General features: G+C 35.0%; 1 protein-coding gene across 5 annotated transcripts in view; it reads right to left on the bottom strand.

Annotated features, from left to right (window-relative positions):
- Positions 1-24,058, bottom strand: part of LOC118747299 (translational regulator orb2-like) — a 165,744-nt gene that overhangs the window by 99,612 nt on the left and 42,074 nt on the right. For all 5 annotated transcript variants that reach the window (XR_004993936.1, XM_036481308.1, XM_036481306.1 and 2 more), the window contains 2 exons: positions 23,710-23,960; positions 14,661-14,719 (listed from right to left, as the gene is read on the bottom strand). Coding sequence is in view for 4 of the 5 variants with exons in the window: in XM_036481308.1 (XP_036337201.1) it covers positions 14,661-14,719; positions 23,710-23,960 (310 nt within the window). In the remaining variant the exon portion in view is untranslated. The remainder of the gene's footprint in view (positions 1-14,660; positions 14,720-23,709; positions 23,961-24,058) is intronic.

Below are 24,058 nucleotides of genomic sequence, written 5' to 3' on the forward strand. Positions count from 1 at the left end.
TTTTTGTGTATCTTCAAAAGTAATCACTAAAGTGTTTTTAACTGCTGCTCATACATATTGACGTATTTTGTGAATTTGAAAATTATAGCAAACGCTTAAAAACAGCCCAGAATAACAGAATAGTAACGCCCAAACTTACCATCGTACATATCTTAGACGATATATTCGATTGATAAAATCATATTAATCAACAATTTGTTTTTTTTAGTAATGCCGAGATATTGAAGTGGTAGATAAATATAAAAATTAGAGTGCTAACTATTTTTCATGGCACATAGACGTTGATCGGTAAGAGGGTTAATATAACTCAAAATAAATTCAGGTCCAATAGCAAAAGTTGGTTGCTGTTGCAGTTGCTATTTTAAATGAGGTTTATCAACAAATACACTGCGGAGCAATATTATAGATGTATTTATTTTTTAGAGTTTCTTCAGGAATAAAATCATTAATGCCAGGTCCAACTCAAAGGTCCAAATCTATTTTTTTTAATCTTTGAATAACAAACTGCAAACATTTTATCTTTTACTGACGCAAAACTATAAACGCATTATTTTTAGGCTTGCATGTCAGGTGTCATTATAAGATAACGATTAATCAGGTTTCGATTCATCAGCTTGTTCGATTAATCGCACATCCCTAACGCCGGGTATTTGCTAGTTGTGAAATAATAAGTAAATGCCAAAATCTAAATAATTTTATTAATCAGAAAACTGATTAATCATAACCTAATTAATCAGAAGCTTGAATACTTTCTGCCATACTTTTTTATATAGAAACAAATTTATACAGAAATATAAATGTAAATATTTTTCATTGCAATGTCCAAAGAAACAATGTGCTCATCTGGCATTATATTTTTGTTAATAAGGAAAATATTGTATTATATTATAAAAAAGATAATTTGCTTTGAAAGCAAACTCAAAAGATATGAGCAAGGTTACTCAGATTTCAATTAATTTTTTTGGTAAACAGTAATTACTCACAATTTAATTAATCACGTTTTTTGAATTAATCAGGATTAAGATTAATTAAAAAATTATTTAATCGATTAATCGCACATCCCTACAAGGCGTGCTTCCCTGCGCCTTAAAAGTAAAAGTAAAGAGTAAAACTCCTATGGCCTCATTAATAAATAATAAAAGAGATTTAAACAGATTTTCGATTTATGAAACATTCTTTATTTTTTTTTATATATATATTTGCGAAGGTATTTAAAAAGTAGGAAAAATATCGGCTTTCTCCTGGAAATTTAATTTATAATCTTATATATCCAGTCTATGTACTGTTTTCCTAATTTCTTTAAAAAGTGTACTAATGCAAAAGTGTACTAATGGAATATTTACCTTATCTTTAAATTTTTCAAATAGGTGGCAACCCGCTTCAAAAATATTTTCGTGTTTATTAAGATAAGTTAATAGTAAAAACAAATACTCTTAAAGCAAGCTATCTAAATATAAACGAAATCGGACCATAAATACTGGTTTACCAAATATGTATATCGACTCGTGCGCCACCTATCGACAAAATTTTTAGTGGAGTTATTCCTTTTCCTGTAGTTAATATACGTTCTAAATACATGTAAACCAAATCGGGTTTTCAAATATCTCGCCTTCAGAGCCACCTATGATTGATCCATCTTTCAAATTGCATTGTCATCCGGTTCTGAGCCAACTGTGAAGTTTCAAGTCTCTATGCCATCGGGAAGTTGGTCAAGACTTGATTGCAAGATTTGCCCCTAACAAGCAAACATGCAAACATACATATGTACATGCATAGGAACACATACATACACAGCAAGTTAAATAAAAGCTTGTAAAAAAGCTGTGGAGGGGTGACCACAGGTATACGCAACCGTTCCCAGCTCGTATTTTTATTTTATGGCCTACTAATGTTTTCATGTCTCGGCCTAAGTACTTGTCAAAAAAGTCGAAAAATTGTTAAAATAGATGTCTGAGCGAAATTAAAGGTTAAGTCATGTATAGTAAAATTTTATGGAATATTTTCGTAAAAAAATTTTAACCCATTAGCTCCTGCCGAAAATGGTCGTTTTGACCCTTACTTCAAGAAACCCGGCAAAAAGCAAATTTGCACGGCCGTTGGCGGATTGGAATATTCTAGAAAATTATTCTTCAGAAAATTCTACTAGGAAATTCTCAGGGAAAAACTTCATGCCACCAGCGTAAAAGTCTCTACAAAATTAAAACAAAAAATCTATACCAAGAAGGAATAACAGCTAAACTCAATTTAAAAATTTTTTTTGTAAAAAAAAGACAAGTTTTTTCTTATTGATTTTTTATTTTAATTTTTAGAGACTTTTTAAGTTGGTGGTATGAAGCTTTTTTCTGAGAAAACCCCTAGTAATATTTTTGGAAGAATAATTTTCTCGAATATCTATATCAATCCCCTAACTTCCAAATTTGCTTCTTGCGGGGTTTCTTGAAGTAAAGGTCAAAACGACCCTTTCAGGTGGGAGCTAATTAATGGGTTAAAATGTTTTACGGAAATATTTCCCATGAAATTTTACTATATGTGTCTGTTTTAACCTTTAATTTTGCTCAGACATTTATTTTAACCATTTTTCCTCCATTTGTGAAAAGTACTTAGACCGGGACATGCAAAATTTAGTAGGCCATAAAATAAAAATGTATTTTATTTTATTTACAAAATTCGATTTTCGTATATATTGTAACGCTACTACTAATTCATTTCAATTTTATGTAAATTGGTATGCGTATGTATGTATGTCTATATGTATGTCTTTTCAATTTTCCAACAAATTAAATGCTTAGATTGCTATTTTCTCCACCCATGCCGCAAGGTTACAACGCCTAGTAGAATAATTGAATTTTTCCACTTCGACTCCCTGTAAATTTATTCCGCCAACATTGAAGCTGAACAGCAGTGTTATCAATTTCAAGGAAATGCAGACTCTTAGGGTACCCGGCGACTTGTAAGCAACAGCTGATAAATTACATTAGCGTAAGGTATAACGGGTAGTGACGCTGCATCATGCTAACGTGATTATTGTAAAGTTGTTAAATGTTGTATGATAGAAGCGCGAACAAATACAAGGAAGTAAAATAGAAAGCGCGAGTTGGAAAGAAAAAAAGTTTGCTACCTTAAATTAACGAATTCGTTCACGGTAAGCAAAGAACGCACTGATTTCAGACTGACAGGTGACTCTTAACCAACCTTTTTGGTCAGTTGAATAACAAAAGGTTCTTCAAAAATTTAAGCGCCACTGTTGAGGAAATTTAAAATTAGTGCCTAAAGGTATGCCACCATTTTTATTCTGAAATCAAGTGCAGACCAGTGTTGCCGTTTTAGTGCATTCTACCAAATTTGGTAGAATATTAGTTAGAAAGGGCGTTTTCGAACCGAATTTTGACAGAGGGTGTTCTTGAAAAGTTTTTTGAGATAGGGTCTTTTCGAACTGGCTGCCGATATAGGTCGATCTTCCACTCAGCAGTCGATATGTGAACATAATGTTGGCGATTTCCAGCATTGCTGGAGTTATCTGTAGTACATGTAAGCTATTAACCTTAAGTTTCAGTACAGTCAAACCAAAACTTTAATAGCCTAAAGTAGACCTCTTTGTTAGATCAGAATTTTGACCTTCGAAACAAGTTCAAGAAATAGTACAGTCAAAGTAGGGTCGGAAAATTGGTCAGCTGGCGATATTTTATTTAGTGGTAAATTCCTTTTGAACAGCATTTGGCTAGTGGCAGAAAAAGTAAAACTTGATTTAGCGGGGCTTAGTCGGATTTAGAACAGTCGCTAGGGTTCTTTAGCTGAGGGAGAGCGGGAGACCAGGTTTATGGTTGTGAACGAATTAGAGGAGTACAAAAGGTAGGCATTGCCCTTGTTATGAGTATTTATGTATCGAGCTCAATGAGCCCATATGGTTTATAGGTGCACATCAAGTCCACCACGCACTGCATATGCCTGAAGTGCGAGAGAGAGAGCGAAAGGTAGCGCAAGATGTGACCCTTTTACAATTTATTAATTGGCCGTAGGCTGCTGTGCAATGTCCTGGGATTTATTCAGGCATGCAGAGCCCCAGTGTGGCTTGTAAACCGTAGCTTACTACCATTCCAAAAATTACTCCGGGAGTGGAGTGTGGGCGATGCTTAAATCCAAGCTGGGTCAGCGTTGACCATGGCTGGAAATGCCAGCGACTTATCACTTCACCAAGTTCAGCGAGGAGATATTTGAGAATTGCATAACAAAATGCATATCCAATTAAGACCGGGCGAATTACTTTTAAACACAAGTGCGTGTGTTTCTTCGCTGCTCTTTGTTTATGCGGGAAAATGCATAAGTCGCTTAAGCAAGGGTCATATGGTTTCTTTTTTTCGGGTGCAATAATCAATTTAGAACCTCAACCTCAGGCCAAACAATAGTATCGATACGTGGTAGTCAAACTCCAAGAAAATTTTACTCCACTTCATTACAATTTGTTTACAGGTTAGGCAATCGACTTCAAGTAAAGTTCTTGTCTTCCAATGTTTTTGTACTGGTAAGCTATGTTTACCTGCAGTGAAATGGATTTCTATTTACAAAGCAGCGCACGTTTTAAAAAACATGTTTTTTTAGGCATTTGAAAACCACTTCACTACGTCACCAGAACAAAGTTGACTGACTCAAACGATTGAATTGATATTTTATTCACACTTGTATGCTTGCAATGCATTTTTATGCTTTCAGCCATTGAACAGCAACATTTGTCTGCAGTCAAGCTGTCTGCGTCTATATGCAATTTTAATTGCATGCTTTTAGGTGCCGAGAAACTTAAAAAGACTTCGGCATGTAAAGTATCTATGTATGTATAAAAATGCAGATACAGACAAGAGTCTCAACATTGCCTACAATAAATGTATGTACATAGGTGTGTGATAGGTGCACATATGTATGTGGTTACAGTGATGTGCGATAAAATAGAGCCACACATTTGCTAAACTGTTAATTAAAAAAAAATTAAAGGCTAAAGCTGCTCGGAAGTTATCGTTCCTGTCCAAAGTAAACAATTATAATTTGCTAAGCAGCATGCCAATTGGCCAGCGAACAAGTGGCGAAAGACTCTTTGATGAGACGAAATGAAAAGTCAATTCATTTATCTAACTTTCAGTGCGAAGACCTCCCAACGCCGAATTCCTGCCTCAAAACACAGGTCCCTGATTTTGCATCGAGGGAACGATGGATACTTTTCCATTGTTTACGCCAGGATTTTGCGTGAAACCCTACGCAGAGTTTAATATGCCGCTTCGATGGGCCTTTCAGCAGGATAACGACCCGAAACACACATCGAAGCGGGCCAAAGAAAGGTTCAGACATAAAAACATCGAAGTTGTAAGCCGGAGGGCACAGTCGCCGGACACAGTCGGAAGACCTTAATCTGATAGAAAATTTATAGCCAGAGTTTAAAGTGGCTCTTAGAGGCAAAAACCCAACAAATAAAGATGATCTTTGGATACTTATGAAGAACACAGGGAAGAAAATTTCTTCTACTTACTAACGGATACTCCACCAAATATTGAACTAAAAGTAATTATACTTACAATCATTTCATGAAATTTTAGATCACAGGACACGATTAAAATTAAGCAACTGCTTTCGGCACTATTTCATGTCACAGTCGCAAGGGGACTTATCAAATGAACTTTGAAAGAGTTTTGGAATTTTTCGTGTATGTTTTAGACTTAAGATATTTAATGAATAGGAATTCCACGAATTGTGCTTTGTCCCTTTTAAAAGAGCACATTTAAAGTGCGAAGTTGTCGCGTATTGCTTGATTCAAATCATTTTTATAATACTGGTTCTATTTCGACGCACTTCACTGTACATGAAAAGTGAACACAAAATCCAAGTACATTTAAGTAAAGGGTGTGCCTATTCAAATGTGCGAATTATTGTATTATTTACTAGCTGTTATTTATGTAACTTCACTTGTATGTAATGAAATTATACAAACAATATTTCACCAATTTCCCGATGAGCTAGAGACTTCAAACTTTATAACACAATAACTCCACAAAAAAAAAATTGCCGGTAGGTGGCGCATGAGTCGAGATATTTGGTAAACCCGTATTCATGGATCAATTTGGTTCATACTTATGTTTGTTTTACAAATATATTTTTACTATTAACTTATTGAGGGTAAGTTCATGAAGATGGCCGGTATGGCTAAGTGGTTAGAGATGCGTCCTACCACTCCGTAGGACCTGGATTAGATCCCTGCGCGGAGAAAAATCTAAATTAAAAAAAAAGTTTTTTTAAGCGGTCGCCCCTCGGCAGGCAATGGCAAACCTCCGAGTGTATTTCCGACTCGAAAAAGCTACTCATAAAACCATTTGCCGTTCGGAGGCGGCGTAAAATTGTAGATCTGACTTTTCGTGACTTGCAATTACCAAATGGGTAGGTTAGGTTAAATTACGTTGAAGTGGCTGCCAGTGACTCCACTACCAAACCTTGGCACCTTAAGATTTTGGGCCCGTTGTGATACCACTCGGGACTTTAGAACCCTCCTACTCACACCATCGTGTGGACTATGCGAAACTCAGGAGTTGCCGTATTCCTACTTCGGCTATGTTGGTTAAACCTTCGAAGAATTCTGAGCCCAAGAATTTTCTTCGCCTTCTGTTGCAAAGTGCAGAACATTCGCATAGCAGGTCCCGTAAGGTTTCCGGCTCTTCTTCATCTCTGCAGCTTCTGCAGAAGTCATCGTGGGGGATCCCAAGCCCCTCCGCGTGCCTTCCGATGGCAACATGGCCTGGTAGCAGGCCCATAGCTGTAGCTAAGTCCCCTCTGCTCATCATGAGGAGACATTTCGACCGCTTCTCGGTCCATTTTGGCCACATAAGCTTTGTGTTGCTGAAAGTTGTGAGACTATCGCACCTGTCCTTGCTTGTTTAAGAGATAAATACCTTAGAATGAGCTTGCGGGTAGCGACCGGCATGCCTAAACGCTTCCGGAATTGCGAAAGTGGAACAGAGTGCCCTCTACGGTTCTTGAACTGCATGTGACTGAGTCAAGCGCTTTAAGTGCCGCCTGACTGTCTGAGTAGATGAAGATATTGTTAGATATTGCTGTTGCTGCAAGTATGTATTTAATGGCCTCCTGAATGGCAGCGACCTCCGCGTGAAAGACGGTGCAATGGTTGGGTAGGCGAAATGATTTTTTTTTTATTTATTTTTTTTTTTTGATTGAGTAGACTCCCCCTCCTACCGCGTCCTCGAGTTTAGAACTATCGATGTAGAAGTGGAGTGATCTCTTATCATCAGGAGGCCCTCCTGACCAAAATTCTCTATCTGGAATGGAAACCCTATACCTCTTTGTGAAGTTTAGACTTGGTACAGAGTAATCCGTGCCTGGTATATCTATGTCCTTTAATATTGCAGTGTGGCCATCCTGAGTCTCTCCAACCGGATAGTTTCTCGCAGCCTAAGGGCGGCACACCCTGCTAACTGTTTTCCAACAATGTCGGTTGGCAGACTATTCAGTAAGACGCACATTGCATCCGATGGAATTGTGCGTAGCGCACCGTGTGGGGTTCCCCTGCAAACGTGTCTGTCAAGCGACACCCCTGCAGATTCCGCTCGCACGACTCTGCCTAACAGCAATTGTCGTACGAGCGACACTAGCCGTGAGTCGATGCCCAGGCCTGCTAGTTGCTGCAGGCCTTATCGGCCTTTAAATTGTAAACTGATGTAATTTTTATTTGAACTAAAACCTGTGTTTTATGTTTTCTCTGGGCCTCGAGCATATCAAATAAAAATTACATCAGTTTATAAAAGAACATCGGGAATATGTGCTTTCTTTCAGTCTCTCTCCCAGAGGGCACTCACAAACGACGGAGTGGAGGTGTGAAACGCTTCACACAAGCCCTTCTAACCTAACCGAACCTAAACTGTGTGTGATTGGAACATAAGCGCATAGTGTAAAATAGGCTGTTCGGAAGACGATGAGGTGGAATTGTCTACAAACTTTTTCCTAATTTCTACTCTACACCCCTGGCGTGGCTCATGTTTCTATATATTCCCGCTAGAGGCCTGAAGAATCTGCTATTATATGCATTAGCCGCCTGCGTAAACTTGTTACGACTTAACTTGAATCTGAACATAGGTTTCGTAAGACATATAAATATTGCTGCTGGGATTCAAATCGAATAGATTACACATGTCATATTAAGCAGATATAGATTGTGGTTTAAAAAAAAAAAAAATTATACATTTTTTGAAAAGGTCAAAACTGTAAATACGTCACCCGTTATCTACCCATACTACTTAACAAAAAATTTCATGTTGGAATCAATAACCTCTCGAACTCGCTGTGAGTACTTCTTCCGCATATGCTTTTTTACGAGCAATACACATGTGGATATGTAGGCTATAAATTATACTCATACATACACATGTATATACAGTGACTCAAACAAATGACCACGTGTTGTGTGTTTTTTTTAAATATTCGTAAAAATTTCGAGCTGAATTTTTTTTGTTATTTTTATATAAAAATATCGTCTAAGCTTTATTCAAAAGCGTGCAAATCGCAGTTTTAAACTTTATACAAAATTTAGGAAAATTTTCATCAAAATTGCAATTTTTTATTCTGAGAATTTTTGGAATTTTGAGGCTACTTTGTCGGTGTTTTTTATAGAACAAGCGCAATTTACAAAAACTTGCATTCATATTTTGAAATTTTGTTGCTGACTGTCTCACGCGTTTTAGCCGTTTGAAACTTGCACTTCATTAGACTAAAACTGCATACCCAAAAATTTTCTAAAAATTCAGAATAAAAATTTTAAATTTTGATGAAAATTGTTTGAATTTTCCTAAATTTTGTATAAAGTTTGAAACTGTGATTTACACGGTTTTGGTTAAAGCTTAGACGATAATTTTATATAAAGATAACAAAAAAATATGGCCCGAAAACCATTACAAATATTTGACGAAAATCGACACATGGTCATTTGTTTGAGTCACTGTATGTATGTACATACATGAATAAAATTTTGCTAAAGCTATTTAGACACTTTTTAACTACAAGTTGCGCGCGGCTGGTTGGGAAATGGTTCCACAGCATGTCAAACTTCACGGCCGCAATGCATAAAATTGTACCAGACATAGGCGCATTCAAAGTTGGAGCGAGAGCAACAACAAATAGAAAAATATACAAAAGAAGTAAAAATTGCAAAAAAAAAAGTAACAAAAAGGAATAAAAGTAAGCATACAACCAGGCACAATAACGGCAAGAAGGTTGCATGTAGTCATAAAAAGCCTGCAGGAAACACAACGGCCGAGGCTTTTTAGTAGCTATCGGAGAGGTAGAAGCACACACTCTAATACTACATACATACATATTAGGGATGTTAATTTTTCAGCTTTTTTCGATCCCGGGATTTTCCGGATGTGGTAATCACAATCCATAGATATTCATTACTTTTCAACAACTTAAATCGAAAAAATTGCTTCTCTATTGTTCGAGAAGCTCTCCTACCATAAAATAAATAATAAATAAATGGATTCGAAACCTACTTTTTTATTTAACGTGACGTTTTTATTTTTTATCTCTGACGTCAGGATTTGTTTTAAAGGACTTTGTAATTTCAAAGATATGATTAATTCCAAAAATTAGTAAAAAAATTTAATGCAATGTAGAATAAAAATATGGGTACCAAATGTAAGAGGAAATTTCTTTAGAATTAAAGGAAAATACAATTTGTTGGATTCACAAGGACGACTAGGTAATTGTTTAAGCCGATAAAGTTAGAAGGACGAAATTTTGAGGATGTTATCTAGTTTATATAAGTCCTTAACATATAATTTTTCCAGAAACAAATATGCGAAATTTCAAGGATAAAATTTTAAACGAACATTTTCAATACTTCCTAGTCTTTATGTGCCAAAAAATTGAATCTGATTAAATTGTACAGGATTTCCTCTTTAACTTGATACACATACTTCTTCTCTAAGCACATTTCTCTGAATTTTTTAAATCATTTTTGGATTATTGACGACAGAGTGAAAAACTAAAAAAGCAATTTTACTATATTTCGCCCATGGTTTCGGGAATATATTGATTTTTGTGTGTAAAATTTACTAAATATCGCAAGGTGTTGTATGTATTATGAGCTAGAAATTTATACAAAAATATTAATTATTATTGCCATCAGTGCAAATTACAAATCTCGAAAATCCCGAATATCAAAGTCCCGAAATTTTTGGGACCTTACAAAGGCCGAGATCCCGGGATTAACATTCCTAATACATATCGAATGAAGGGTTATACAGACACGCGCCTACCAGACGGAGAGGGAACGAGTTCCACCGAAGGAATAAACAACCGGCCGCCAACTCAGACGCTTTTTAGTTTTTAAAATGAAAAGGTGCAAGAAAACATACTTTTTGTTTGTGTTCCATAGAATAATGCAAAATGTTGAGTGTAACGCACTTACAGGACCAAACCAACACTAATAAGAACGACGATATTTGCAGTTATATCAACGCCAACACATTTTCTTGCGAGTAGAGGAGAGCAGAAGATATTGCAACAAAATTAAGGGTGGCAAAGCAGAGGCGACTAAGCCAAATTAAGTAGACTTATAGACGCAACGGCAGCGCAACAGTCAAAGTCATTAACAATGTAGATCCTCTGTTAGTTTTTGGTGCAATGACAAACTGACAGTAACCAACCAACGCTAAGGTCCTCAATCGTATATCCTGAGTGCATACATTTGTAAGTATGTTTGTGTGCAGCAAAGGCTTACACTTACTGCCGACAGCATTACAAGTGAAGCACGCTTGGTTGGCGAGTGCATCAAGAATGGATAAGTGCTTCGAGTGCGCAAAGTGCTGCGCGGCATGAAAAAAAGAAAAGGGCGAGTAAAACCAAAAAAAGAAAAAAAATATTAAAAATAAATAAGCACATCTCAAGCAAAATTCTGCACCCACTGCACTCGATAGGCGCGCACACACAGCCAGTAATTGAAAACATTTCACCTGAGTTTTACACTGCAATCACAACACTTTTTGAACTTTGACTAAAATTTTTGCTTGGGGCTGCGAGACGCGTGCATGCGCAAAAGCTTTGCATTTTGCGACTGCATTGGTATGCAACTATGAATGCAAAGAGCGTTGCATTCACATGGCACATGAATGGCTAAAAAACAAACACCGACAGACAGTCAGCTACTCCAGTCGCTACTTCGTTCCCTTGACGACAACACACAACAAACTTCAGCCCCTTCATAAAGCCACATACATACATACATGCAGTCGCTGTCTGTCTGTTGCCAACTGCTCGTTCGCAATCACAATGCTCCACTGGAGCAAGAAACTCGTGACGTTTCACAAAGCGCTTAACGACACCGAAATAAAACAATATGCTTGAGAGTGTCTGTATTCCATTCATAAATTCGTTGTCACCCATCCGCTGGAAGACAGCTAGGTATCCAGGTGAGCTTGTTGCAAGTGGTGCGGCTAGCAAAATTAACTCTAAAATCATGCACGCAATGTGGCAAAGGAATTTAAAAAGCCTATATCTACACCGCAGAACAAAGGAAAAAAGCAAAAAGCAAAAAGTTGACTAATCAAGTTGGTGGCCGTGCGCTCTTGAGACAAGTGCTTCAACGCACCCCTATAAAAAAAAAAAAACACAGATATGATACAGTCATAAATTGGCGCTAAATTTGAATGAGAATTACGGTGCGGCGCGCGCAGTGGTGCCGCCCCATACATATTTTCGAAAAAATTAGGAGTTGGCGTAGAGCTTTGATTTTTCGTATGTAATATGCGTGGAAATAAATCAAGAAAAAAACGAAAAATCGCCGTGATCGGTTTATTTTAAAGCATACCACCCATATAAATCTAACCTGAAAATCGCTTTAAAAATGCCCTAGAAAGCGCACCGATGACAATATGACTCCGAAATTTTGTCCATATGTTTAATTTAATATTATAAGTGAACTCTCTTTTGCAACAGATGTATTAAGTACATGAAATAATTGAAATAAAAGGTTTGATGGCCTATACAAAATTTGCTTTTTTTCCTCTCGGCAGCACTGTGCGGCGCACTGTGGTAGATACACGAGTACATATGTATATATCTACATATTGTATGTGACCATAAATGTGAAAGTGGTCTAAGTCATTTCATATCTCTCATTTCTTATTAACCGAACCGAAATTATCCACAAATGTTTGATCCAAACCGAAAACCGACTGATGGGGGTTATATTTTTAAAGCACGGCACAATTTCAGGGTGCCTAATCCTTTTATCAAATAAAAAACAAATTGGTCCATATGTTATATGGAAACTAAGCAGCACCTTCAACGAAAAAAATTTCAAAAATCAACGATACGTCTTAGCTACTTCAAACTTGCACTTGATTATACAAATACAATAAATTGCAAAACCATATACTAGGGTGGCCCTTACAATGCCAACATGTAAATTTCCACGAATAAATATCCACGAGAATTTTAAAACGTTATACACATTTTTAGTTTTCGCTAGCAGGGTTTAAAAAATTTAATTTTTTTTATCGCAAAAGCTCGACAAATTTTGCACTTGAAGTCTGATAAATTTTACATATTGATATAAATTAAAAAAATTTGTGACTTATAACTGGTCGGTCAAATTAAAAATATCGAATTTTTACAATTTAAAATAAATAAATCAAACACAGGTAACGGGCACCTAAAATTATTATTTTTTTTTTTTTTTTCGCGGGATGTCTTTATTTTGTGCCTAGAAAAGAATAAAGGGGTACACCATGATGTTTATATTGTACACTAAAATTTTCTTAAAGTAGACAATAAAAAGCGGCAAAATTTTTATGAAAATTTACAATTTTTTGCGCAAAGTTTGGAAAAATTACTTTGCATAATTACAAGTAACTACAAATCCAAAGCCAATATTTTCACTGACTAGCCTTTAATGTTATTAGCACAAAAGTTTATACGAGGGTTACTTTTTAAGTGTTGTTGCAGCATTAATGTGAATATATCAAATCTGACATTGTCATCATAAGGCTTGACATTTTTATCTACAGTAGTAAGAAGAAATGATTGGGTACTAAAGTAGGACTCTACGGCAGAATACCCATCAATTGAATGTTCTGAATTATGGAAACATTTTTGTTTCAGTGGATGTGTGAGAGCTTGCATTGTCGTGGTGGAGAAAGATTCGTTTTCTGCGTTTGTTTTCTCTAATTTTTCCGAACACTTCTGGCAAATAATTGCTTGTGTACCATTCAAAGTTGGCCGTTCTTCGAAGTGATTCGTGTGCGAACAGCTTATATTAGATTTGGCTCGCTTTGAAAGATCCATACAATCGATTGTTTAGTTTCGGGTTCATACTTATGAATAGATCCACGTTCATTGTCTAACATGATCTTACACGACGTTTTTTGAAGTACCACGACTGAGTTTCTTGAACATCTGTTTGCGCCAATCGAAGTTTTCCGGCAGAATAGTCGATTTGGGACGACCTCCACGAAATTCGACCAGTAGTGAAGTCCAAACACGATTGAATTCGGAAAACCAGCAAACACCATGGCTCGAAGTCGCAGCAAAAGTCCAGAGTCATAGAAAAACAAAGCACGAAAATGTTCGCGGTTCAATTCTATTTATTTAACAAAAATTTCTGTTTTAAACTTGACGATGAGAATGACAGATTTGACAGATTTGGAATATTATTTATTTACATTTATTTGAATTTGCGTTGTTACTCTAATCGTTCACGAATCGAATTCTAATGTAGTTCTCTAACTTCGTCATCGACTCGAGCACACTTCGAGAATTAGCCTAGTCATCTAATGCAGAAATTCAAATGTCCCTAACGTTAGATACTGTGTTTGCTGGGACTTAGCTATTAGCCCTTTTATTGAGGTATTAGCTTTGGATACATGCAATGAACACTGTAGAAGAGCGAGTGGGCATTGGTAATAAAGGCTACATATGTGAAGTAATGCTTTGCGCGACATTTCTAATTTTACCAGCAAAGTGTAAAGCGCAAAAAGTATACCACAATAAGCGCTTAACTGCACATTCGTATCGTTTGTTTATTCGTGAAAATTTATGTAAGTGTTAATTTATAATTATCACAAATATAATACAAATGTATGTTCAGTTGTTTCGTGAAGCCTTGTGGTGAAATGGAGTGCAAAAAGATGTTAGTTTGTCATCTTTTCGGTACGAAAGGCACATTGAATCGATTCGCAAAAATTCACAGAGTTAGGCAATCCTACACTATAGTAAGTAGAGCAGATAGATTTCATATATCGAATAAGAAACTCAATAGACGACATTAACATGAAGCCACCAATTGAGTTAAGCAAAGTCGGTTAAGCGACTTGGTGCGTAGTACTACTGAGAAAGAAAGTTGCAATATTGCGGATGAAGTTTATAGATATTTTTTTTTTGGAAATAAGTAAAGGCTTAGATATGATGCTTTAAAGCACTTGATCTTTAATACACCGCCTTTCTAATTACCTTAACAGACTAAACAACATCGCAACTCGCAGCAACCAACATTTGAATAGACCGTTTTGTTTTTATGCACATAATGGAAAAATATTTCTGGCAACAGTTTGTTTGAGGTGTAACTTTGTTTATGGGTGAAGAGTATTTGTAGTGAAAACATTTGTGCAAATAAATACCTTTTGCGATTGAAGAAATTGCCTTGCAGAAAATTATTCCTTGTATTTACATCATCCACCTGAAAGGAGGAAAAACATTAGTAAGAGTAATTGCAATATATTTATTAAGAAAAAATTTAAGACTAAAATATATTGTACAGAATAAATCCAGTAAAATAACCGCGATGCCGTTACTATTTAGTATTAAACACTATAACAACAAATCAGACTGTGGCTCAGTAGGCAAAAATCGTTAAATTTATTTGAGTGAAATGCGTGTGTTTGATACAGGGACCAAAAATAACTGTTAGCTCGAATTTACAAATTGAAAACGTTGCCCAAATTATGGGATTTATTGAAAAAGTTGTTTCATAACAGTTATTAGATGAAAAGTATTTTTTTTCGCTGATAAAGAGTTATAACCCAAGGCTTATTTTTTATTTTGTTTGATAACAGTTATTGCTCAACGACTATTTTTTAGGTTGCTTGATAACAGTTATAATCCAACGCTTATTTTTAAGTTATCTGTAAACGTGGAGAAATAACTCTTATTGGCGACGAAAAACATATTTCTCCTGCATAACAGTTATCAAGCAACGTAGAAAGTAAACGTTGGGTTATAGTCCTTATCGGCGAAAGAAAAATATTTCTCATCAATAACTGTTATGGAACAACTTTTTTTTGATAAAACTTATAATTGCTATGTTCCTGATTTGATATATTTTGATCAAATAAGTTGTACACTGCCAACTCTTCTTCTTTCATCTTAGTTTATATTAATAGGGTACCTACATTTTGCCACTCAATCCACGTTTTTAGCCCAAGGATGATACGAGTATCTAGAGGAGCGTTCTCGTGATGGAAACGCCAATGCGTATTTCCTGTCATGTTTTTGATATGGCAGAAGAAGGCGTCGTCGAGTACACTATCGAGACTTTCCGCATTCATTGACAAATATCGCGGATTAAATATTCCATATTTGGGTATGGCCCCCAACACCACGGTACCTCCTGCTCCGCTGAGGAGGTGATCAAGGCGATGTCGTTCAACGCGCAAGCCATGCAAGCAATTGGGATAACTAATTGGGCTCCCCAAGCTAAATTTTGCAGAATCAATATCAATGGACATTTGTTTTTGAGCCATATTGGATGCAAATTTTGTTTTTGTTTTCAGCTTATTCAAACGTGTTGATTTCCCTTGCGCTCGTCGTGCGTTAATTAAACTTGCATGAACACCAATTTTATTAGGCCTGATCTTTTCGGAGTTGGAAAATTCTCGCTGAATAATTTTCTTAGTAGCAACTGTAATTGCTTGTTGACTGCTGTTTTTGTTGTTTTTGGTATATCGCGATTTATTATGTAAGTAGGCGGATACCAATTTGCTGCTTCTACCGATATTTTCACTTATTTCTTTAACTGACAGTCCCGCTTCCTTATATGCAAGAATTTTTACTGATTCCTCAAAACTTAATGACTTGTCTTTAACCATAATTATACACTTATTTTTACATTGAAAATAAGCCAAATCGGCTGGAAGAAACTTTGGTGACTATACGCTTCCAGTTATAAAATATAACTGAAAAAGTTATTAAGGTGGGTGTTCGAAAACAGCACAAATTTTACACAATATGTAGTTTGCGTAACCATTTTCCATGAAAGCAAAAAAAAACAAAAAAGATTTTCTTCAAAATAGCAAGATAAGATCAAATTTTATTTACTTTCATTAAAGGTGTGCTGACTTAATAACAATCAGTGCAGATAATGATATGAAGTCATGAGAACCTCTAGCTGGCCTAACCTTTTTAAGATGTGGCCTGCAACAGAGGTCGGCAACTATCGATAGTCGACACCAACGATAATGTGCGATAGTTTTGAGTGTATTCTAGACGATTGTTTTCTACTTTCAACCCTGAAGGATCTTTAACTGCAGCTCTGAAGTTGGAATCCATTATTTTTAAAGCGCGGATCCGAGATGGTCGCTTTTTTTACCCTGATTGCTGTAGGTATTATATAACCTTTTCTTTGGCGCAATAATTAAAATTCCTGGTACGTACCAAAAGCTATTGGGATTTCAATGAACCTCAAATTTCACATTCCAGATGGTGCCTAATATCATAAAACAAATGCACCTTAATGAGACAGATTGTACCTAAAAAAAGTTCGCTTGTAGTTCTTTTTTATTAATTTTATTTAAAATATGATGAAATTTTTTTTCTAGTCTAGTCTAGTCTTTTCTGTCTAGTCTAGAGGAAATCGGAGAAGCTTTGTTATACCCGAGCGCACTTGTGCACAAGGGTATTATAACTTTGTTCACATAACGGTTGTTTGCAAAGGCCAAAACGAATCGAGATAGATATAGACAAATGTATACATAAATTTTCAGAATGAAAAGAGATCGATTAAGCGGTGACTGTCTGTCTGTCCGTCCGTCCGTCTGTGCACACGATAAGTCGAGTAAAAATTTAGATATAATAACGAAACTTGGTATGTGTACTTCTTTTCTTCGTAGGACGGATGATATTGAAAATGGGCAAAATCGGACCATAACCACGCACACATCCCATATAACGGTAGTTTTCAAAAATACGAAAGCTGCGAGATTTTGGTAACTACTGAAGCTTATTCACGAAAAATAAGAATATTATAAATTTTTGGAAAACGGGCTCAGCCACGCCCAATTATGTTTACATTTGTATATCTTGGTAACCGCTTCACCAATTTCTCCCAAACTTAGCACAGTCCTCGGTACAACATACCAAACGGCTTAAAATTTCTAAAATCGGAGCATAACCACGCACATCCCATATACCGGTAATTTAGAGAAATACGAAAGCTTCGATAAATCAGTACATACTGAAGCTAATTTATTCAAAATCGATTAGTTATTGTAATAATTCTTTAGCTAAAAATACGTTTCTGATAAAAGTTTGGAAAATGGGTGTGGCACCGCCCACTTATGACCACATATGTATGTGTATCTCGGTAACCGTTCGACCAATTTGTACCAAACTCGCTATGATTATTGGAATCGGACTAAAATTACGCCCACTTTTCATAAAGCGGTAAATTTCAGAAATGCTTGAAACTTCGATATTTCGAAATTTAAGGAAGGTAATTTGCTCAAAATTGATACTAACAACAATCCCTTGAAAAGAAGTGAAGTAACATTGTTATGGAATTTTGGAAAATGGGCGTGATACCGCCCCCATATAACTATTTAAGTTAATCTCATTATTTCTAACTGAATGTTCTATCGAAGATGTTTGAAATAGGGGTAAAACAATCCCTGCTTACCATGTAGCGGTAGTTTTCGGAAAGGTGAAAAAAAATATATTTAATGATTGCGCCGGGTTCGGCTCCGTCTTTTTTTACTTGTTTACTAGTTTTACTTTTTAACTTGTTTTTTTTTTCTTATTTTGACCGCTGAAGAATATTGGCAAAAAAGACAAAAAACACACTTCGCGAAGCTGGATAAAAAGCTTTTTATAAAACAACAGGAATGGTCTGCTTAATTATCCGATGGGGATTGCCGTAACTTTGAAAGCATCTTAAATATATTCCCAGAAATCAAATAGCGAATACAGGTCAAATAAATAGCTATTGTCTCAACTACAGAAATGCGAAATTTGAAGAAATTCTCGACACAGGACTGTATGGGCGAATAAAACTAATAGAGAAGTTTAAAATGTTATCATATGAGGGGAAGTTTAGCTTTTATGGTTTGGTAACACCTATTTTTTTTTCGTGGGTCCTTTTAATGCACGTGTATGTTTGTGTAGTATATCTCAGCATTAAACTCAGCCCTGTTAAGTTGTTTCTTAAAAATTATAGTTGTTTTTGATTTTTGTAAATTTTTCGCAATGTAGAAAATCAAAAGTATGAAATCGAAATAACATCCAGTAGTTGCGTTAGTAGGCTTAAAATTTTTGTAATAGAAATCTCTTTAGCATGGGGTGGCTAATTTTTTTTCGTCCGAACACTTTTTCTGATTACAAGGCGGTCAAATCTGAAACTTTGTAAAAAATAACGATTTTTTTAATTTTCTGTATGTTTTTTTCTATAGTGACCACACCACTTGTGTGATTTATGACTATGAAGATAAAAAAAACTTTTGTTGGAGTCTTCTTTACAAATCTCTTTCAGATGTAGAACCGATAGGAGGACAAATACATCTTTTCGAGGCACATATGTATATGGGTTTCTTCATGGGTTTCTTCATATTTTCACCGATATCTCAGAAACTAAATCTGACCCAGAGAAACCATTATGATATTCCGACAAAAATTCTACGTTGGAAAAGTTTTATGTCATTCTTGGTGGTTAAAGTTGATCAAGAATTGTTGAGTAGTATAATGAAATGGATAAGAAAATTGTATAAAAGAAGAGGCTTATAAAAATATACTCTCAAGCAGTTCTTTATAAAGCCCTTTTAAATGCCCTTAAAAGTAGAGCCTGAAACCTATATAAAACCAATTGTTCTTTACGCTTAAAGTTTTGTATTATTCGGGCAGGCTTATTAATTTAATCAGAGAATATAGTTTCTTTATTAAATTTAAAATGAAAATTTGTATAAGAAGAATAATTACATATTACAAAACATTAATCAAAATCTGCTGGTCATTTAGAGAAATTAGCAAACAATCCCGAGAGCCTAAGCACAGGGCAGAATAAATGCAACATTATTTCGAGAAAAGTTAACGACGTTAGTCAAGTTAAAATTTGTGCTAGAGTAGTTCGGGCGATTGCAAAACTGACTTCAGAAAGTCTGAAAAGAGGTGGCGGATGTAATGCGCGAATTTAAACAATCGAAATTTTCCAGGCGTGATTGGTGCCACTGATTGCACCTACGTTAGAATAAATAAAATCTCGAAAAGGGACAAAAAAAAGCCCACAGGATCTAGAGGGTTAAAATGCTCCTAAAAAATTTTCTCCGTTGTATTTTACATAAAACTGCTGAAGACATCGTATGTCCAAAATGTAAGGTTTCCGACGTCGATTTCCCATAAGAATGTGCAAAAGGGGGGAAAACTGTGATAACCTAAAAAAACTCGAGACGTAAACTTTCAAAACGCTACAGTTATATATGTATGTAGGGAGTCCCAAAGTGCATGTGAAAAAGTAATTTCGGAATTTTTATGCTCTCACTCCCAGATTTGTTTTATACCGAAAAAATATACCCCTATTTTTTATTTCGAAGTCAAAAAATATTTAGAGGTCGCTCAAAGCTCTCAAAGATTTCCATGTCTTTTATATGGGAGAAAAATCAACTTTTCGTGTAAACGGTATAGAATTCTCGAAAATCGATATTTTTCGATCGGATCTGTTTCTCTTCAGGAGATTCCCAATAAAAATACCCAATTGTTTTTTTAACAATTTTTTCGTAGTAACTATATTTTATACGTCCGCCAAAACCCCAGAAAGTGCAATAGCGGGACCAATAAAAAATCTTTAGTATTAAAAATATTTAAATAAATAATTGGGTATTATTATTGGGAATCTCGTGAAGAGAAACAGAGTTTTCCGATCGAAAAGTTATGATTTTCAAGAACTCTACGAAAAGTTGTTTTTCCCCATATAAAATACATGGAAAATATTTATTGGTTACAAAATTAAAAAAGGGTATTATTTTTTCGATATAGAACAATCCTAGGGTGTGAGAGCATTAAAATTCCAACTTAAGTTTTTTTACATATGTATATTGTTTTTTGGTTCCCTCTACCAGAATCCGTTATCAAAACTTTGTTTTTTGTTTATGTTGTACAGCGTAATTTACTACATCCACCTGCTGGTTGTGTTACATTTTTTGGTAACATCAATTGCCTGTCGAGGATATACAAACATGTTTTTTTTTTTTTTTTGTATTTTTTTTACTCTGAGCTACTCACTATTTCATTTAATTTGTTGTGTAATTAAAAAATAATTCGCTACTCATCATTTATTTTAATTGCTTTACATAACACCTGCTATCAAAAGGATCCGCACAAGCGCCAAGTCAAAAGCATATGTACATACGTATATGTACTAAATATTTCTATTTACGTTTGCCAATAAAATTAAAAAAATTAAATAAAAAAATAAAAAATAATTAAGGAAAAACAACTAGGAGAACTACTTGTGTTGAATGTAGACACAAAAATTCTTACACGCGCGCTCTTTTTAATTTGTTACATGCAGTATTTTATCGTAATGATTGTATGCATTGGTGTACAGTGACCCAAATATAAATAGCGACATGACATTTTAACAAATTTTTGCTATTTTTCTGTAGTTTATTTAATGTTGATTATTTTTTTACGAAATTATTTTTACTTAACAAACAACATATAAATCCAAAAATTCAGACTTTGTGCAAAATCTATGAAAATTCACAAAAAATCAGCATCTTTAGAAACAATTGTACCTAAGCAGTTTTGTAGCTGTTATATTTTAGTATAAAAATGCAAATTTGAAGTAGCTAGCTCTTGTTGATTTTTGGCACTTTTTTTGACGGTTTACGCATTTTTTTTTTTTCAAATAACAGAATTTTCGAACAGACTTTGTTTGGGAAAAAATGCGCAACACCCAATATTAAGTATTTTTGAACGAATTTCCGTCATCCTTTGACCAATTTGGTGTGGTGACAAACCGGTTTCGGCGTTATAAATACCATCTTCCGAGTTATTTTCGTAAGAGAACAGAACGCAAAATTACACTGAAGATGGGGCAAAACCGGAACCAGCTTATCTTCATCCAAACCAAATTTGAAAGTATTTAAATTAAATTTCGAATGGTATATTATACTTAAGTCAACTTTAGCTGTTATTGCATACTGCTACAATTACATATGTACTTGCGTGAGTGGAGATCTTTCTTCTGATTTCGTTATGAAATAGTATCCAACTTCGAAGGTTATGATGCCTGAATAAATGCTTCACCAAAATTAAAATTACAAGACCGAATGGCAAGTTGCGTTCAAGTAAAAAACTGTTAAGTCAGCCAATGAAAATTTGTTTCTAAAACGGCTCGTCTCTCAAAGTATTTGGTATGACTCACTCAATATGAACGTTTAACACGATATATAACGTAAATATGTACATACATATGTACACAAATGCATTTGTTTCTAAGATTGTGTGTACATAAAAAAAGTCTGCCGGCAGCCAGAAATCGCGATACGCGGTGAACTTGTTTTGCACGGATTCCAACGAGTACTGAAATAAATTCAAAATGTGGCCTGCTGCTCGCTTGCGATTTATAGTAGTAATGAAGTTGCAGTCGTAAAGGGTTCATTTGTACTAGTAGTGGATCAATAAATAGAAAAATAAAGGGGATTCCAATAAGAATGCACAAACTACTATGATATGGTGATTGCAGGCACCACACTGAAATAACATAATTGCTGCGAATGTTTTCATACATTAGTTTTAATCGTAACATCGTCAGCAAAAAGAAAAATTATCCAAAATTAACGCTATTTTCCAGCTAATTCAAACTTGCACATTTCCTAGAGCCATGACCATTTTTTGAAATTTGTTGAATTATTATAAATCTTTAACAAAATTTTAAACTTTCGAGTTATATGATTTTATTTGGCTGTAGCATGCACTATATTTTCCAAACAAAAAAAAAACAAACATTACAAAATTAATTTTTTAATACTTTTAAAAGCTTTTTAAAAAACCCTACCTGTTTTTGATACTATTTTTATAAATTTTTTGCTTCTCTTGTAAAATAAAAAAATTTGTTGGTTAGGGCCTTTTAAGGTATACGTGGATATGTATTTTTAGATGAAATAAAGAAAAGCTCCAATTTTTAACTTTTAACCGCACGCTGGGTCCTTTTTATTTGACTACCCTTTGTTTAAAAATGTCATATTATATGAGGCTGCAGAGCAAAAACGTAATATATTTAAATGTCTTATTTTATGATTCATGTCTGATAACAAAGGAGGTTTTGTAAAACCTTAGATTTTTCGTTAGTTTCATGTGGGTCATTATTTCTTTGATTTTTATTTATAATTTCTTAATTTTTGAAACTACATAATTATCTCTATAATTCATTGGGCCGTGCGAATTAAAATTAAGCAATTGCTTTTTCTTAAAATTGCATATCTTTCGCTCGATTTATTCAATTAAATTTAATAAAAGGTCTGAAATTTTCAATTTCATAGTACTGGTCTTTAAATTCCCGGTTTTATTTGCATTGGAAGTGAAAAATTCGACATTTTGGATTTCAAAAATCTAATGAAAATTAAAGAAACGAAAAACTTTTTATTTTCTCCCATTGTAATATACAAAAATTAGTTAGAATAAATAAATTTAATGACAAAAACCGCACCCGTTTACTTTACCCTAATCGTTATCACGACAATCAAATGATTTTATGTATATCTGACTAGGACTGTCACTCCAGCAACACTACCCAAAAACTCGTTGGGGAATATGTACGCTGTTACAACAACAACAACCAATTTACCCTGATGTTCACAGCAAATGTAATACAAATTTTATAATAATGACTAATAAAACATGTTTAAAAGTTGACTTCGGTTAGCTCCCACGGTACAAGTTTTAAGCTAAAAAGAAACAGGGTGATATTCTCTTAAAACTAAATTCTATACAAGTTGACAACACAGTTGTCAAAGGGCTATGAAATGACGAGCGATTCGAGGCAGCCTCGGAAGTAATTAATTGACGAAAATGTCATATTTATGTCGAAGAGAAAAATACTCGGTATTTCTATGTGGAAAATCAAAACCTAAAGATAGTTTAGCGAAGCAAATTTACTACTCAAACCTTTAGAACTGGTGTTCAGACAAATTTTATCACTATCAAAATATGTGTTCGTTATTTATATCTCCAAGCAAAATATGGAACTTGCGCTAACAAGTATCTATAAAGGAATACACCCCCTTTATTTTAATATACTACATATTTCTTTCTTTAAACTTTAAAAAAGATATAACCCATTTTATGCCTACCGATTTTGAGTGAACCAAGCTGTATATATGTATGCAGATTTTCTATTAAAATCACAGATCACTGCCTCATAAACTATTCAGTTTAGTTAAAACAATTAAATCATTCACTCACATTTTGTTGTGCCTGCAGCTGGTGGTGTTGTGACGGGCTGCTCGACAGGGAATCCCCACCGCCAACATTTGGTCCACCACCCCCGCTTCCATTACCACCGGCTCCTCCACCAGCGCCAGCGCCACTGTTGTTGCTGTTGTGAAATGTCTGAAATATATCGTCAATACATTCATCGCCAGCATTAAATCGGACGGTGATTGGTACACTGCCAGTGGGCTTGCCGCCACCACCTGCCGCATTGCTATTACCACCTGCAAATGAAAACGCACATATGATTAGTAAACAAAGCAATTGACGTCATACGTAATGCGATTTGATTGAAATTCCGAAACGCATATTCAGTGCAATA

This window comes from Rhagoletis pomonella, unplaced genomic scaffold (genome assembly GCF_013731165.1).
Source record: "Rhagoletis pomonella isolate Grant_MI unplaced genomic scaffold, Rhpom_1.0 Rhpom_scaffold_00011, whole genome shotgun sequence".
In the NCBI taxonomy this organism is placed as follows: domain Eukaryota; kingdom Metazoa; phylum Arthropoda; class Insecta; order Diptera; family Tephritidae; genus Rhagoletis; species Rhagoletis pomonella.